Genomic DNA, 16,622 nt, shown 5'->3' on the forward strand with positions numbered 1-16,622 from the left:
AAGCGTGTTCGCAGGTACTGCGGCGAGGCAGCACTCTGTGCGCGACCGCTGAAACCAAAGGGCTTTGGGGAGGCAGGCAAAGTGCGTGGATTGGGTTATTTTTTTCACCCTCCAAATCAGTGTTATCTGGACCCTGATTTTGCACAATTTTGGAACTGCCTATTTCGTGCTTGACTAGGGATGTTAACGCTAATTAAATTATGCATGGCTATTTGTGACCAGGACAAAAACATAATCTTGCCTTATTTGAAGTAATTCTTATGGATTATAATAAATACTGTTTGTTTTTTACAAGACATTATTTCACCCTTGGTCATGCAGTTACCCTGCTGTTTCTTTTCTTTACAGAATAAAAATGTATTTTGTATTTCTAATCTTTTATGCTTTTGTTTGTTCTTTCAAAAAAAATATGATGAATGTAAATCACTGGTGTAATTAAACCTACCTTGCAGTGGAAGTTTAAAAAAAAAAAAAATCTGAAAGATTTAGTGGGTCATGTCAGAGGGAAACTGTTTCCTCTAAATTCCTAAAAACATACTTTTATGTGGCAATAGGATTAATATTGTTAGGCTTTTTTTCCTCCGCGTATTATTAGAAGCCTAAAAGGACAATATCTTAACTATAACTAGCCTGTAAAGTATGTCCTTATCCTAGAGTGAAAAATGTTTTCAAGAACATCTTGTTGTGGTGTGATTTCCAGCAGCTAAACAATGAGAACGACGGATGCGAGTTTGAGGTTCTCTGCTGGGTTTGGCCAGGGATGTGCTTTCTGGCCACAACGTCCCTCGTGACTGAAAACCCTCAGAATAACTCTGCAAGCCGTGGACTCAGTCCTAAATTCCTCCTACCACTGACTGGTAACTTTTGTGTGCGAAAGGATATTCTGTACAGGATTATTTCCCTCTTATTGGGAAGTGTGATCGCTCTGGTGCTGCAACATGTTCAGCAGTGACTAAATGGCAAAGATAATAGTTAAAGGAAGGAAGCAACCAAATCCAGCTGGTTTTATTGATTGAATTTAATGCAGGTATAGTTTGGTTTTGTACTGTGAGATAAATCTGTTCAGGAGGATGTCTTCCTACAAAAACCTCTATGGAATTTTTAATAGCCACAAGTGGTCACAGCTTTGTTTGTACATCTCGTCTGAAAGCTGGAAAATGTTCCTATAATTACGTTTAAAAAAAAAAGTGTGTAGGGAGAAAGGCAGAGAGAATAGCCTGAGAATATCCGCTGAGGCAAATGTCCTGAGACAGTCAGATTTGTTCTCAGAGATGAATGTGTATTATTTTAAATACAGAAGAAACATGTCTACCCATTTGGTGTAGGGGCGAGGATAGGTTTGTTTAGTTTTAAGCCTCGCATTGTGTAAATATCTTTGCTTGCAAGATGTTTGAAGTGCAGCAAAATTAAATTCCATGTAATTGTTCTTTGCTTGGAATGGAAATACTTAACACCACCAGTTTGGGGCTGACACAGAAGAAGGAAAATATTTATCTTTATGAAACCAGAAAGTTAGTTGAGCAATGAGTCAGGGAGTTGTGTTGCTTCATAAGTGGGGTTACAGAATTAGTGTTTTATCTGTCGTTAGATGCCTGCTTTCTGCTGCCTTGTGGGTTGTTTTACTGTGTCCCCTTGAGAGACCGAACTCCGAAGTCAGTTGAGGTGGTGGAGTGAGATGGCGTTACACCTTGGCTGGGGATTGCCAGTCGAGGGGCTCATGAGTAACAACAAATTTAAACGTGGGAGTTTTGGTTCGTGTAATACCATTGGAGAGCTGGAAAGGATTTAATTTTTGCCACTGAAAAAGATGACGGTATCAGGGGTGTGGACTCGGAAAGGACTAGATTTCTGTCTGCTAATATGGGATTTGCTCCTCTTTTTCACTAACCTGGGGGACTTCCTTTGCAAGCTGATCACTTGCAGTGCTTTCTCAACCTGGAAAAGACTTTCTTTTGGTTTTTTTGGTGCCTCCTTGCTCAAAAATGCTTCTTATGTCATAAATGTCAGAGTTCTGGGCTAATGCTGTTGTTCGGATACTGTGCGTGTGTTGACAGTAGTAGAAAATTATTTAACAAAGTGACATCACTGACTTCTGTGGCAAGCTGCAGTTTGGGTTTTGTTTGTTTTTCTAACACATTTATTACCTGTTTTAAAAGCATGTATTCCAGTAAGTGTTTGTTTACAGGAAATTAATTTAAGTACATTTAGGTCAGTTACAGTAGTTGAACAGAGATAGGCCAGTTGGAATACGTTTTTTTTATTATTATTATTTTTTAATACTGGTGGCAGTAGGAGTAATATTGGTAGCAACATATATGGTGGTGTGGTTTTGTCTCTTACTGCCTGGCTGAGAATATAATTTGTAATTTCAACAACTTTGTTCCTCTTAAATATATTGACTTTCTATTTAGTGGTAGTTGAAACTGTGAAGTTTTAGAAAAAGGAAATGCTCTCCCTTTAAGCTAAAAGGTTTTCACACAAATGATTTACCTTAGTACATTGTCTTTATTTCAAGATTAGAAGATAGCATGAAAGCATGCTGCAACTGCAGTTTGTTCACGATACTGAAATGCTTTTGTTCTTATCTAGTAGTTAAATTTCATGCTAACTCCTCCCATCCTGTCTACTTTGTGTTTAGAATTGGTGAAAGACAAAAAACTTGGAAATGGCTCAGAGAGGACAGCTAGAAAATGTGTCTGGCAGAACAAATACGTAATACGTGCTCTACGAGCTCTTCTGCGTGGAGGATTATGTGAACACAAGGTTAGGAAAAGCAAAAGTGTTCTCGCTGCTGAAGTCAAAAAAATGGCTTATGGAAGGGGTCTTGCCAGGGCAGATCATCACTCATCACTTATCTGCAATATTTGCTTGTTACTGTAAAGGTGTTTTAATGCAGTGTTGTTATTTTTTTGGCCGTTTTTGATCTCCCTGCTTGCCATGAGTCTAACATCAGCCTTGATGCCAAACATTTCAACTGTCGTTTTCAAATTTTTTGAACAAAAAAAATGAATATTTTTTTCTTTTCAAACTGGAAGTAACTCAAAGTGCTAGTTCTGTTTTCTAAGAACACCTGGGCACCACAGCTCTGCAGGCTTGCTTTCTAAAGAAAACCGTTTTCAGGCTCTTACGGTGGTCCCTGTGGTGCAGGTTGTGTGAGGCACCTCCTGTTCAAGTGGGAAGGACTGGTTGCCGTTGGAGTCTATCCTTGAGGAAATGTGTTATCTGTTTGGAAGTAGGATGTAGGATTTTTAATGTTTTCTAGGGTTTTTTGAGTCATTAGGGATCAATGAAAAGCAAAGAGTAATTGACATGAAAAACGCAGAGTAGATCCTTACTTTTCCTTACTTGTAAAGGAAAAGGTTTAACTAATGGCGATGGCGAGTGCCCTTTTTGTGTTGGTGGGTCTGGGTTTTTTTTGGTTTGGTTGGTTTTGGGGTTTTTGGGGATGTGGTTGTTTTATTCCCCCCCCCCTTTTGTTTTGGTGCAGTTGATTATCTTCCATTCTTTCTTTTCTTTCAGGTAAGGTAGGCACATCCCAGTGTTCATATTTCAAAAGCCTTTGTTGAAATACAGAAATATTGTTAAATTTTGTTTTAAGACAGGATCAAAACAACAGGGACAATAGGCATAAAGTCATGTAGCCTGCTGGAATGGACACCTTCAGCCTCTGGGGTTGCAGGCTGAAGTGCCACATATAGTCTCTTAAGTACCTTTTTTTGGTGACTTCACCTTCCCATTGATACATTTTCTCATCAGCGTGAAGAGCAGTGCTGGAGAAGGCAGGCAATCAAGATATACAACCAACAGAAGGATGAGAATAAGGCAAACCTCTCCAGTGTCTCGCAGATCTGCCAGTTTCTGGTGGCGACAGGGCAGTGCATGTAGGAGGCGTCCTGAGCAGTCAGTTGCTCCTCCTCTGTGCTGGTGGTGTATCCGAGTACCAGTAAGATATTGACTATAGCAGTAGTTTCTGGTAGCTGAGCGCTACTGTAGCCCACGCTCAGTTGTATTGTGGTTCTTTTATTCTTATCAAAAGATACTGTAATCTTTCGTCTCTGATATTAATACCGTTATTTAAAGATGTTGCATTAATGTGCAGTTTTCTCTAAGTGCTGTCTCCAATGTGCTCTCCAAGTGCAGGATTTTCTTTTCCAGCAGACTTTTCTTGTCTTGCATCTGGCAGATAGATGCTTGATGTTGTTTCCTAATGCAAAAGGCAGTCTGACTCCGTTTAGTTTATTTCCTTTTTGTCTAACAGCATCATTAATTATACTGCGAGGGTTGTCTCTGTGTTGCAGCTGTGATCAGAGGGAAGGAAAAAACACAGCAGGCAGTCTTGGGGTGCTGTAGGAGAAGGATTGAGGTGTCTCATTTCTTTTCTTTGGTGGGTTGCTTGAGCATAGAAAACTGTCACAATCTGTGTTGATTCCAAATAGCAATTTCCCTCGTTCTAGATATTCCGGACCTTTCACTGCATGGTAACGTAAGGGAGAAGAAACTGCAGTACCACTCACTGGCTTTCTGCTTTGGGAAGAGTTTATGATAGCACTTAATCCAGGGTGTGTTGGTTTTTTGGTTTTTTTTTTTTGTTTTTTTGTTTTTTTGTTTTTTTTTTAATTCAACTTGAAGAAAAATCAAGCACCATCCATGAATTCTAAATATTTAATGCTTAAAGATTATTTTCTGTTTCCGTTCTGATTAGTATTTCCAGTTGCCAACAAAGATGAGAGTTATCAAAATGTCTGCCGTGGCAAAAAATTAAAAAATTAAGAACTCTTACAAATATGGCATTGCAGAATTTTAATCTGACTTCATCTACTGATGTAATACTGCAAAAATGCTTTAAGGATACTTGAGTGTACTTCCTAGCGAAGACAGTGAGTGATGATACACTGTTTGCCTTTTTAATAATCAACATTGAGTAACAGTCTTAATTTTCTTTATTGTCAGTCCGCAGTTAACTAATTGGAATATTTGTGCTGTGTGTATGTATATAGTATAGTCATAAAATCTCTTGAGTTTTGATGATTTAAGATGTTAGAGTATACGTGTGAGACAGATGTGATGTAGGCACACGTATTTGTAAGGTCTGATGTGAAAAGAACCTTATGGGTATTTGGATACAAAGGATTTTTAGGAGTGAGTGGGTTTCTGATGAGATGAAGGGAGAAAGCAGGTAAACATATTGAAGTCTGGTATTCGTTCAGCAGAAGACTGTCATTTCCTAAACTGAAAGTAATTTAATCATGTTTGTATCTGGAGTAGTTAAATGAGATCATTTGCCATAATTACTTCATGTCTAACAAGGTCTGTTGCCATTTGGATTTTATGTTATGATTTGAATCCTAAAAAGGAAGGAGCTTAACCACTGGATGTTGAAAATAATCAATATATTTAATTATTAAGATTTGAACAGAGGGTGTGTTTCAGATGCGTCTTTAAAAATCTCCTGCTAAAAGCCTTTGTTTGTGATCCTGTTGCTGCAGTCTGTGACACAAAGGAGCAGCTTTGGCCATCCCAAATGACTGCTTTTGGTTTGTGTTGCTGTTGGGGCAGAACCATTTCAATATCTTAAGGATTGTTTTTGTTGTTCCGTTTTACTGAGCTGGAAGGAAAAGCTGCTGTCTAATTAGGGAGCTGTTTAGGAGAAAGTGGGTAGCGTTAGAACTGTCTTCGTAGGACCGTTGCAAATGAGGTGAATATTTGTGGTTGACGTCTAGTGCTGTACGAGTGAATGACAGTGATCTCTGCCCAAAGAAGTTTCTTGCTAGGGAAAACCTAGTTGCTCCAGAAGAGCAGAGGTTTTGTGTGAGTAACCTCAGACCCCAGGGAAGGGGCTGCAGAGTGACAGCCGTGGCCCTTGCAGGAGCACGTGTGCGTCTGCGCTACCAAGCCATTCTTACTTGATGTAGCATAGCCACGGAGACACCTGAAATGGCCTTAAGTGCTTCAGACTCACTTAAATGATGTTGTACAAAAACATAAGTTTGTGATACGCTGCGTTAAGTAACTGATTCTGACTGTGTATTTGTTTGTATGTCCTACTGACGGCAAGTATTTGCTGTTAAGGATGTTAGTATTGTACTTAACCTGCATCTCTGCTCTACAAAGCAACCAGGTGAAGGGGGACTGCTAAAATTCTGATGTTGTTTGATATCAACACCAGGATACACACCTTGGTAATGAGTTCTATATAGCTTTGGCTTTTCTCTGGCTTTTTTCCTGGAAAGATATTCACAGAATCATAGAATGGTTCAGGTGTCTTGTGAATCATAATTCTTTTGCAGGAAGAATTTTGGTCTGTTACTGAAACAACTGGAAAGATATCAGACTTAGATTTGGCTCTACAGCTTAATTGCCAAATTCTACCACATATTATATGATAACAAGTTCCCTTTGTTTCTCTAGCTTTCTTTTGAAAGATAGTTTCTGTCCATAGTAATTCGTTCAATTACTTATGATTTTATGAAGTACAATTCCAATACATTAGGTTTGGGGTTTGTTTTTTGTTTGTTTGGTGTTTTTTTCTGAAAATGATCCCAGCTAAAAAAAAATCTGTCAGGTTTCATGTGAACTTACTTTTCTTAATCAGGTTTGTTCAGTTTTCTGCGATGAGATATGTTTGCAAATGCTAAAAGACTGTATGTTTTGCTCTATTTCAGTGCCTGATGACCTCTCCATAGAAGAAAGAGAAGAGCTTTTAAATATTCGTCGCAGGAAAAAAGAACTGATTGATGACATTGAGGTAATTGATTTATCTGTAAAGGTCCTTAGAAGACTCCTTCAGTAGACAAAGTTACAGTAAACTGCATACCTAGGTATGAATTCCAGGTAGCGTTTTTAAAAGCATATAAATGGCTTAAGCTAAATCTTACTGATAACGAATAGGATTTATGCATCATTTGTGTGCTCTTAAAAATGCTATCTTCTGTGTTTATGTAATGCAATACGTACACACTTGACTTGTGTAATCAAGAACTCATTAAACAGCAGGTTTGCATACGGGATCAGAGTGAGTGAGAAATCTGGGTCAAGAAATCTTATGCTGAAATCGGTAATGGCAATTTGGTCCTGATGCTCTGACATGAGCACACACTGTGAGTTCAGAGACATGTGTTTGACAGTTGTTCAGTTGTGGTAAAATCTTTAAGCTAAATATCTAAGGAAGCCATAAGATTCATCGCTTTTCTTCAGGTGAGTAGCAAATATTAGAAAATAAAGTCTAATTGATTGTATTAATAATATGATACATGATTTCAAAAAGTGTTTTAACGTAGGTTAACATATTGTCCTTCCTTCTTTTGGCAGAGATTAAAATTTGAAATTGCTGAGGTTATGACAGAAATTGATAATCTGACTAGTGTAGAAGAAAGGTAAGTAATGCTGACATATGGATGTGATTCAGGGAGACCTTGGAACAGGTCTTCCAGGAATAGCAAATGAAAATAGCTTTATCACGCTAAACAAATATTGTATCACCTTTATTCAGTCTGTTATAAAGTCTGTAAAGCCTGACTTCATGCTGTTCAGGTGCGTCATTCATTTGGATGGAGAGTATGTTGGATAGAAAGTAATATTTTAGACTGTCCAATTGGTAATGGTATAGTTCTCCGAGACTGCAATCACTTGAAAGAATTGAAAATAGTAATGTAATTTCCCCCTTGTAAAATGAATGTCTTGTTTTTGTAATAGAAAATACAAAGTAACCAATATATAAATTAAAAGAGACTCATGCAGAAGATTGTTGTTTTTGTAAAAGAGCAACTGGTAAGTGATTGTTGTTGTTTCTTTTTCTCCATGTGTAGCAAAACTACACAAAGAAATAAGCAAATAGCCATGGGAAGGAAGAAATTCAACATGGACCCTAAGAAGGTAGAGAATTTTATTTTTTTCCCCACTTGTCAGGAATCAAGTTCCTGCTTGTAATATGCTCTATGACAAATACAGTCGTGTTTTCTTAAGAAAACATTTCTGTTACTATAAGTTCACAGGCCTTATTCGTACATCCTGTAGCACACTGAGCAGAGGGTTAAATTAGAAGCAGTCATCTAGTCGTTTGACAGTCATGTGTGCTTTTTTCGCTTAAGCAAACCTTTTTTGATAATGGAGGTTATTTATCAACAGTCAAATATGCCAGGTATTGATTGAGCTGGCTTGCAGAAAGATGATTTATACCTGATAGAGGTGTTCTATGTTGATATGCCAAATGTAATTCTAAAAATATTTTAATGTTTGGTTATTAGTGAGGCCATTTTTTTATGCCCTCCTATCTTTGTCTCTTTGAAAATACCTTTAACATGTTGTTTTTTAATTTGTTCCCATGTAGACTTTTAGATTTGCATATATAATTTCTGTTTGTGAAAAAGGCGTGTATGAACATTTGTCTGTTTGTATAGATGTATACGTGTACCTATATGACTTGCACAAACCCCTGCAGGTAGAAGCTTGGTTACCCATTAAAGAAGTCTCCCATGCATTTAGCCAAGAAGTAGTTCATTTCTCTGTGGCGCCTCTGCTTTTCTTAAATAATTGGTAACTTTCTGGAAAATTCAGGGACCTGCACGTGCTCTTACAGACCTCCCCTGGTATATTTAAAAAAGCTGCTTTGGCATATTTGACATTTAGCCTTTACTTTTCATTTTACATCCTTCTTGCTTTGTTTTACTGCCTTCTATTGTTTGTTCTTGGGATTTCATTTTGAATTTGTGAAGAGTCCTCTTTAAGGTCTTTTTAGAAATTGCTTAGCATTTGTTTTTCTGTGTTAGTTGTTGACATGTTTATTTTCTTGTATTGAATTTAGTTACGTTTTGCTGGCTCTTCTGTAATATTCCAAGTTCAGTGACGGCTGCTGTTCTTCAGGCTGTTTTCAGTTTACCAGAAACACTCAAGTACTTTGAGAGACAAAACATTTTTGAGTTACTGACCATGTCTTCTATTTTTAATTTCCATTTTGGTGACTCTCTGACTTGGGTTCTGTTGAGGGCAGAATACCCCCAATATCCTTACAGTTTGCTGTTGTCCTCCAGCGCTCTATCCTAGAAGTCTGTGGCAAAGTCACAGAGTGATGTCAGATGCTTTCATTCCAATATTAACTATTTTTTGTTACTGTTCTTGTTGGATGAAATTATTTCTATAAATAGCTGCTGTGGCCGCATTGCTAGTGCACCATAATTTAAACGTGGCAAACAGACTTACAGTACTAATTTCTTAATAATGAGTTGGTGGTGGCCTGCAGCAGCTGGCAGCTCTGAAGCTAGACCAGCTTGTTGTTCGCAGCTGCTACTTTGAATTACAGGCAGCTAAAATATATGTCCTTCTGATCTTGTGAGAGTTAACTTGGGGTCATTGCAAAAAGGATGCTTTTCGTTCACAAGTGGGAGGGAAGGTGGCCTCCGGGTTAGGAATGAGAAAGAACTGGGGTAAGAATACATGCGCTGAATCCCCCAAGTATTCTTTAAAGCCACATAACAGAGTTCTGATGTTTTCATATTAGCAGGAAAACAGTGAGGTAATTTTCTTTTACCATTTTTGTTTGAAGTCCTTGACATTTTCTCGCGTGTAACCCACCTATCTGTAGAGCAATCTCCCTGCCCCCACCCAGAAAACCCCCATTCAGAATATCTGTTTTGTGCAGTTATGTGGTGCGATAAATAGCGCGTACCTCGCTGTCTGGATCTGGTAGCTGGTGTGGGAAGGGCTGTAAGGGTAAAGTTTGTAAATGGCTTCAAGAATCCCCGTGCAGGGACACGCGGCTTGAGCTGCAGCTCTGGAAGTCAGTTCTGCCTGCGTCGGGCCCAGAGAATGAATTCTCTCTGACAGAGGCAGGGTTAAAGTAACTGCAAAATTTGTAATTAAGTTACTGTACAAGCTCTGAAATTAAAAGCAGATTTCATTGCACTGACTTAAAAAAAAATAAAATCTATGCAATATTTGTAGTCAATATTGAATATTTCTCTGGCCATGAATTTTGTGTGGGGAGGTCAGACGAGTACAGCTGTCTCCAGTCTCCGCAGTCTGCAGAAAGAAGATTTGCATCAAGACACAAGATAGCGTAGGAGTTGATGGGGATTTGGCTGACCTATTTTACCATTTATTCCAGACGCTGGAGTTGTTGTCCCAGACAAATTCCTTTTCCTGTCTATTTGACTTCTGGTCCTTTAACATCTTAAGAATAAAAAAGAAAAAAACAGGGGAAAAAAATCCAGAGAAAGGAAAATTAAATTGATTTTTGTAGTATGTTAAAGTATCTGCTTCTACACATAGAAATTTGTTTTCTGTGCTTCTAGTCATGTCCATTATTCTTTTCAGTAACTTGTACAACTTCTTATAACCTGTTCTGGACAGTCTGTTTACACTGAGCGTGAATAATGCGGTCCAGGGGTTGAACAAGGGAATCTGCAACTGCTGTTCCTGATGTTTGCTGGGGGAAGGTTCTCTGTTGGTTGACAGAGCTGAGAAAGCTTTTTGAGTAACTTGGTGTGGGGAAAAAACATCGTGTTTCATAGTCAGATTAATTTCTTGTACAAATAGTTACCAAATAAGCTTTGAAGGGATCGTTGCTGAGGAAAGCTGAGCTATGTCTCCTTCAAGGTAAAATGGATATATATTCTTTGCAATGAAATCATCTGTGTTCTGAAATGACTTACAAAAATATTAAGTTGTCAGAGTCAGAATACCAGCCTGTCATTGAAATTAAGTTTTCAAATGATGATAAAATTGTTTTGAGAGAATTGCATTCCAGACTTTTTTTTTTTTTAAGAAAAAAGAGCTTCAAGCCTTATAACATCACAGTTCATTTTATTTCTTAAATTAGGTCATAAATTTGACTTTTTTTTGTCAGGCAGGTAATAATTTCATTATAAAAACCCAGAATCAACCAAACGGAAGGATAATTACTTTTTTGAATGTTACTGCAGGGCCTCCTGTGCTATGTCAAAAAATAATGGAATTTTCCCCAGGTGTAATGAAATAAAAAAGGACTATATTCTATTTGCAAAAATTGAAAAACTTCTACTATTTCTGAAATTATGAACTATTCTATCAGGAAATAAATATTTGGAATAATTTATTAAGCTCTTCTGCGCATGTTTGGAATCCAGGGCGCAAAGGTTCCGTAGGGCTGCCGTTGCTGCGTTTCGCTGGCGTGCTGCTAACAGCTCTGCGGAACCAGCAGGAGCAGCAGCGCCCTTGTTGGGGACTGTGGGGGGAAAGGAGCACGCTCTCCATGGCCTGCTGAGTGCTGGAGGGATGTCCCCGCCACCCTCTGCGTATTCCTTCTGTAACTCGTAGTCTCCTCTCTTCACCAGCTCGCAGGGAGCTCTCTGGGCATCCCCGGGGTGGGCCAGCTGTAGGGCCAGTAATTTCTGCAGACGGAGCAGCCCAGGGCTTGCCCGAGCGCCCGCTGAGGGAGGGGGTAAGACTCTGCTGGCTTTGATGGAAGCGCCGTGGTAGAAGCGTGGCTGGCTCGTGGACAGTCCTCTGTGAATAGTCCCGTTTACGGCTCTGTGAATAGTTCAGTGCCAGCACGGCCAGAAGTCGCCGATAACCCCGGTGTCGGCGCAGCCTCCTGTGAACAGGCTTCAGTAGCTTCATCCGCGACTTCTGCTGCAAGTCATGGCTTGATGTGTTGGGTTGCAGTTTGTAGATATAACAGATGCGTTATTTTGTGTCGTGGTGGTAATTAAGTTATTCCTATGTAACTCTTCATTATATGATTTTACAGATTATGTCTCTGCAGACAATTATGCAATATTGGGAACAGGCCAACTCTCACATTAACTCCAAAGAGCAACGTGGAATCATTATTCAATTAATATTTGATATTTCTGTTGTTGAGGGATTCAAATTGCCACTTAGTACTTCTAGCCTTAAAAATATGTTCTCATCTTAATCTTCAAACTGGTACTAAATATTGCTTATCTAACTGAAAAACATTTGTTTACCATTTTATTGAAAAAAAAATAGGTCTGTAGGCTAATGTAATTTTTGATTTCTCTCTGTCAGTATATTAATATCAGATGTTATGACCAGTATTTACATAAATGCTTGTGGAAGAAAACATAACATTCCTTTTCCTCTGGAATTGTTTTTCCTAGGGAATACAGTTTCTGATAGAAAATGACCTCCTGCAGAACACTGCAGAAGACATTGCACAGTTCCTTTATAAAGGAGAAGGATTAAATAAAACGGTAATTGGAGATTACCTCGGTGAAAGGTAAAATAAAAGTACTGAAACTTTGTTTTCTTGAGTTTACAAAGCCCACTTGGGGGTTTGGTAGTTCCCTTCCCCTTCACAGGCTGCACGAGAGCGCTGCTTTGCCGCTGACATCTGTAGACGCTACAGCAGGAAGTAAAACTACTGCGGTATTGTGATAAGGTTTTTTTTCTGTTAGCTTGTTGTTCTTTTTAAATGGGTATATTGTGGAACGATACTTATTTCGTTGTAATGTACTATTTTGAGAAAATGCCCTTACATTTGGCCGTAGTGCAGAATTTAATACCATAAGATTTTGGAATGCCTGAGAGTTGTATTGCATCAGTTCCGGTAACTCTTGATACTGTGCCCGGACCAGGAGTGATTTACAGTCACTAATAACTGGATAGTAAAGAAATTGCTTATTAAAATGGGTAGTTCCTGGGACAATAGTTGTAAGCAGGTTTTAGTGTTGTCTTCTTCCCTGCACACAGACTTACTATTAGTAAGGGCGGCCACACCGTATCTTTATTGATCCTCGTACAATAAACATGCAACACACTTATTTATGCATACTATTGCAAAACACAATTGAAATGCAAATCAATTCCATTGCTGTGCAACCTAGGAATTGATTTTGAAAAAGGCAGCAGAACGAGGCAGAAGCGAAGAGCGGGTTGAAGTATGTGTCTCTACGTGCCCGCACACGTGCTGGTCCAGATGCCGGTTACGGAGGTTTAAAAGTTGACTCATTTAGGATATACTCCTGTAGCGATATGTTCCGGCAGATCCCATAATCTGTTTACAGCATCAGCAGCTTAGTTTGTGCTCAGCAATTTCCTCCTGACATCAATAGGGTTAATGAAAGTTTTCACTGTAATATGTCTATTTTGAAAATAGGTCTTTGCTAGGAAGTTGCTGTACAGTTTATGTAGACATTTCAACATATTTTTTTTATACAACAGCATTATGTTGTTTGTCTTGAATATTTGGGCAATCAGTATTATAAAATCACTTATATATTAATGTCCATAATTGCGAAACTGTAACAAAGCTTGTATAAAGGAGTCTGTGTTCATTTTTGAGAGCTGTGTTGTACCTTGATATTGTCTTCTGAAATACTTCCAGTTTTTCTAGCCCTGTTCCCAGAACCCCTGCACTCGTGCAAAAAGGTCTTACCAATATGTGCAGGCCCACTGGAGTCATCAGTAATATTCGTGTGGCTATTTTTGGGTTCACATTTAAAGCTAAAGAACTGCTCGTTCTTTTGCATCCCTGGCAGGATACTGCTGGGCAGCACTGGGGTCTAAGCTGAAAATAGAGGGCAGCCCTTCTTAGTACTGAGTATGCATACAGATAAATACGCAATTCGGTTAGATCTTCTGAATTTTTCAAGACTTAAACACAGACAAGTAGTGGTTATACTCAACAGCAAATTTGATCAGGGACTTTTGTATAAATCTATCAACCGGATAGTAAAATCTTAGGAGAAGTTAAAAAAAATTAACATACTGCTCCTATTGCCAAAATGCAAAAGCAACCTATCCGTTTTAAGGAGCAGTTGAAGTAAAAACGAGATTTAAAATTATTTTTTGCTTTAAAAGGAACTTTTATTTAATGTATCCAATCAGTCTACTTTAATTGTGGGGTGGTTTTTTTGCATATTTCTTCATTTCTGTGAATGGTGTAATTAATATGGTAATGGGAAGGCAAATGGTATTTCTGTCTGTCTTTTTTTTTTTTTCCCACTTACATGCATTAGTAAGGAGGGGTGGAGGTAAAGAGATGACAATCTGATTTTCAGGAATGTGTATGGACGTTTCAAGGTAGTCGGGTCTGGAACGGGGAATTGGTTCATCATACTCCTTGAACTGCAACATTAATTTCCTGGAATTCTGATAATTTTTATTCATCTTCATCTGAAAACAATGTATTAGGCTTTTAGGTCCCCGGGGTAAAATGAAAACCCTGGGATAAAATAAAATGTGACAATTGAGGTGGTCTTAAGCTGCTAGTTTTGCTTTTGTGATTACCTCAGGAACAGGCTACTGAGTGATTTGTGCTGTGCAAATGGCAGTGCACGTTATAGACGAGTTTTTATTGAGCTGTGTGCTGTCTTTTGTCAAGGCATCAGCAGTCTCAGGACATTCTCTTTTACTTTGCCACTCCCGCTCAGGGGCCCATCATGAATTACTTCTGCATTCAACCTACATAGAGCTGAAGACAAGACTGGGATAGCGGGCAGAATGAAAGAACATTCTGCCATAAAGAGATATATTTTAAATTATTGACTTTTGTAAGTGTTAAAGCACTCAGCAAACTGAAAAAAAGTGAATGGTAAAATGGAACGAGATGATACCTAAAAACGTACAATAAATAAGGGATTAATTACATTCTGGAAAAGATTTAAGATTTCTTTATATGTGAGTAAGACTTCACTTACTTTATTTTTTTTTTTTAAGTGGCTTCCTAGACCTTTCATGATATTTGGCTTGTGTCTCTGGAGCTGTACTCAGCACAAGTATCGCTATTAATCCAGCCTATATTAAAACCTAGAAGAGCAAAAATTAGCTATAAGGCTAATATTTGTTCTGAATCACTGCTGCTTTATGTACATAGAAGCAAAATCAATATTGGGCTTAGAGTAACAAAGTACCCTATTGAGCGCTCTCTTTTATTACACTCTTACGCCACTTTATTTCACTGCCCTGACAAGTAGTCACGCAGTTGAGTTATGCTTTACTAAATTTTGTGAGAATTGCTTTGTTTTGCCTGACAGAGCTGGTGTGTTTTTCTGTAAACAATGTGGGGACATCCTGATGAACGAGCAGTTCGTTTTACGGCCTTGCTGGTGGGTGTCGGCGGTTAGTCTGACCGCGCGGTTAGTCAGCAGCGCAGCGGATCCTTCCTGCTGGGTGCACACCTTTCTGTTTTCCGGTGGAGGCTGATGTGCAACATTCTGTCTCGGTGATGTATTTAGAGCACACCCTGCGCATTATAAACCTTTCATGCTTCTGGCGTGTGAGCGCAGTGACGGTGTAGACTAAATTCTGTCTGCATCCGAACAGTTTGGTGTTCCTCAGCTGGGTGGCCTGGCCCTGGCTGGATGCCCGGTGCCCCCGGAGCCCCTCCATCGGTCTCACACATGGGATAGTTTGGCTTTCATGTGTTGTGTGGCTAAAGAAATTAATCCTATATTAACCATTTTTTTAAGAGGTCATGACACTATTTCTGCAAAAGGCTTTTAACTGGATAGATTTGTCAGGTACCATCCCATATCAAGGCAGGTGTGGTAACAGTAAATGTGAAGCAAAGAAGGCCTGGCCATTTTCAGGTCATTTGTATAAGCAGTGCTAAAATCAGTTCAAGTGTACTGGCTCTTGCTAACCTACCGGCAAAAAAGGGCAAATTACTAGTATTCGGTATTAAAATACCTCTCAAATAAACGTGTGAACTATTTCTGATTACTTGATTTGATCAGTATGACTGTTTATTTCCTTGCTTTATTCTTGGAAGCAAATAGAGATAACTAACAAGTCTTTAAAGTTCAGAATTGTAATTTTCTATTTTCGTTTTTGTCTTTCATAGAGATGAATTTAATATTAAAGTTCTTCAGGCTTTTGTTGAACTCCATGAGTTCGCTGATCTCAATCTTGTACAAGCCTTAAGGTGAGTAAATTCTTTCTTTTTTTTGACCTGAGCTTCCTTTATGGAGTTGCACGTTCACATGAGTCACTGTGTTGATTTATGTGTCAGAAAGCTGATCTACGGCTCAGCACGATTATACGCGTTACTGTGCAAGTTGGCAGAGACAGCTCTGTCTTAACCCTTCCACTTGCTTGTGTGTGTGCTGCCTTTGAAAGTGAAAACTTTTAATTATTTCAGACAAGTACAAACAACTAAAACGTAGCTGTAACTCTTTGGTGTGCCCGCCACGTGTGGACATTTGAAGATCTGTTTTGTATCTTAGCAGAGAGATAGGTAAAAAACAAGCAAGCCCCTAACACAGGCAAATAACTCATTTTCTTCACTGCCGTCTTCTTTTTCCTTTCCTACCACCTCAACTTGTTCCTCTGGACGGGGAGGGGGGGAATCCCGCTGACCATAATCAGTGATTATGTTCAATTACAAACTTTGAATCAAGTAATTTCCTCCTTCTTTCCTCAGAGTTTCCCACTTTTCAAGTGAAAGAAAGTGTAATATCATAGCGTACTTTTTTCTTTTGCTGAGCTCGCAGTTTACTTGATTTCTCTGGGATGCCAGCATACAGTGACCTTGTGAAGTCCCTTCTTGTCTTGGTGGAAATCCGTAATAGATTTAGCAAATTGAGTTGATTTAGACTCTTCTGCCAGTTTCGTTGCCACAGGTGACTCCCTCCTGACCTCAGATAAATTGAAATGTCCGTGTGATCTTTGTCCCTGGTGCGGTG

The 16,622-nt window shown here is 38.9% G+C and overlaps 1 protein-coding gene across 3 annotated transcripts in view; it reads left to right on the forward strand.

The window, feature by feature from the left end:
• The window catches only part of CYTH3 (cytohesin 3), a 51,908-nt gene that overhangs the window by 19,700 nt on the left and 15,586 nt on the right, over positions 1–16,622 (forward strand). For 2 of the 3 annotated variants that reach the window (XM_074598507.1, XM_074598509.1), the window contains exons 2-6: positions 6,663–6,745; positions 7,309–7,373; positions 7,806–7,872; positions 12,096–12,214; positions 15,782–15,862. In XM_074598507.1, the coding sequence (XP_074454608.1) occupies positions 6,663–6,745; positions 7,309–7,373; positions 7,806–7,872; positions 12,096–12,214; positions 15,782–15,862 (415 nt within the window). Of the gene's footprint in view, positions 1–6,628; positions 6,746–7,308; positions 7,374–7,805; positions 7,873–12,095; positions 12,215–15,781; positions 15,863–16,622 lie in introns of those variants that run through there. The other variant, XM_074598506.1, reaches the window with a different exon arrangement.

Source organism: Larus michahellis, chromosome 8, assembly GCF_964199755.1.
Source record: "Larus michahellis chromosome 8, bLarMic1.1, whole genome shotgun sequence".
In the NCBI taxonomy this organism is placed as follows: domain Eukaryota; kingdom Metazoa; phylum Chordata; class Aves; order Charadriiformes; family Laridae; genus Larus; species Larus michahellis.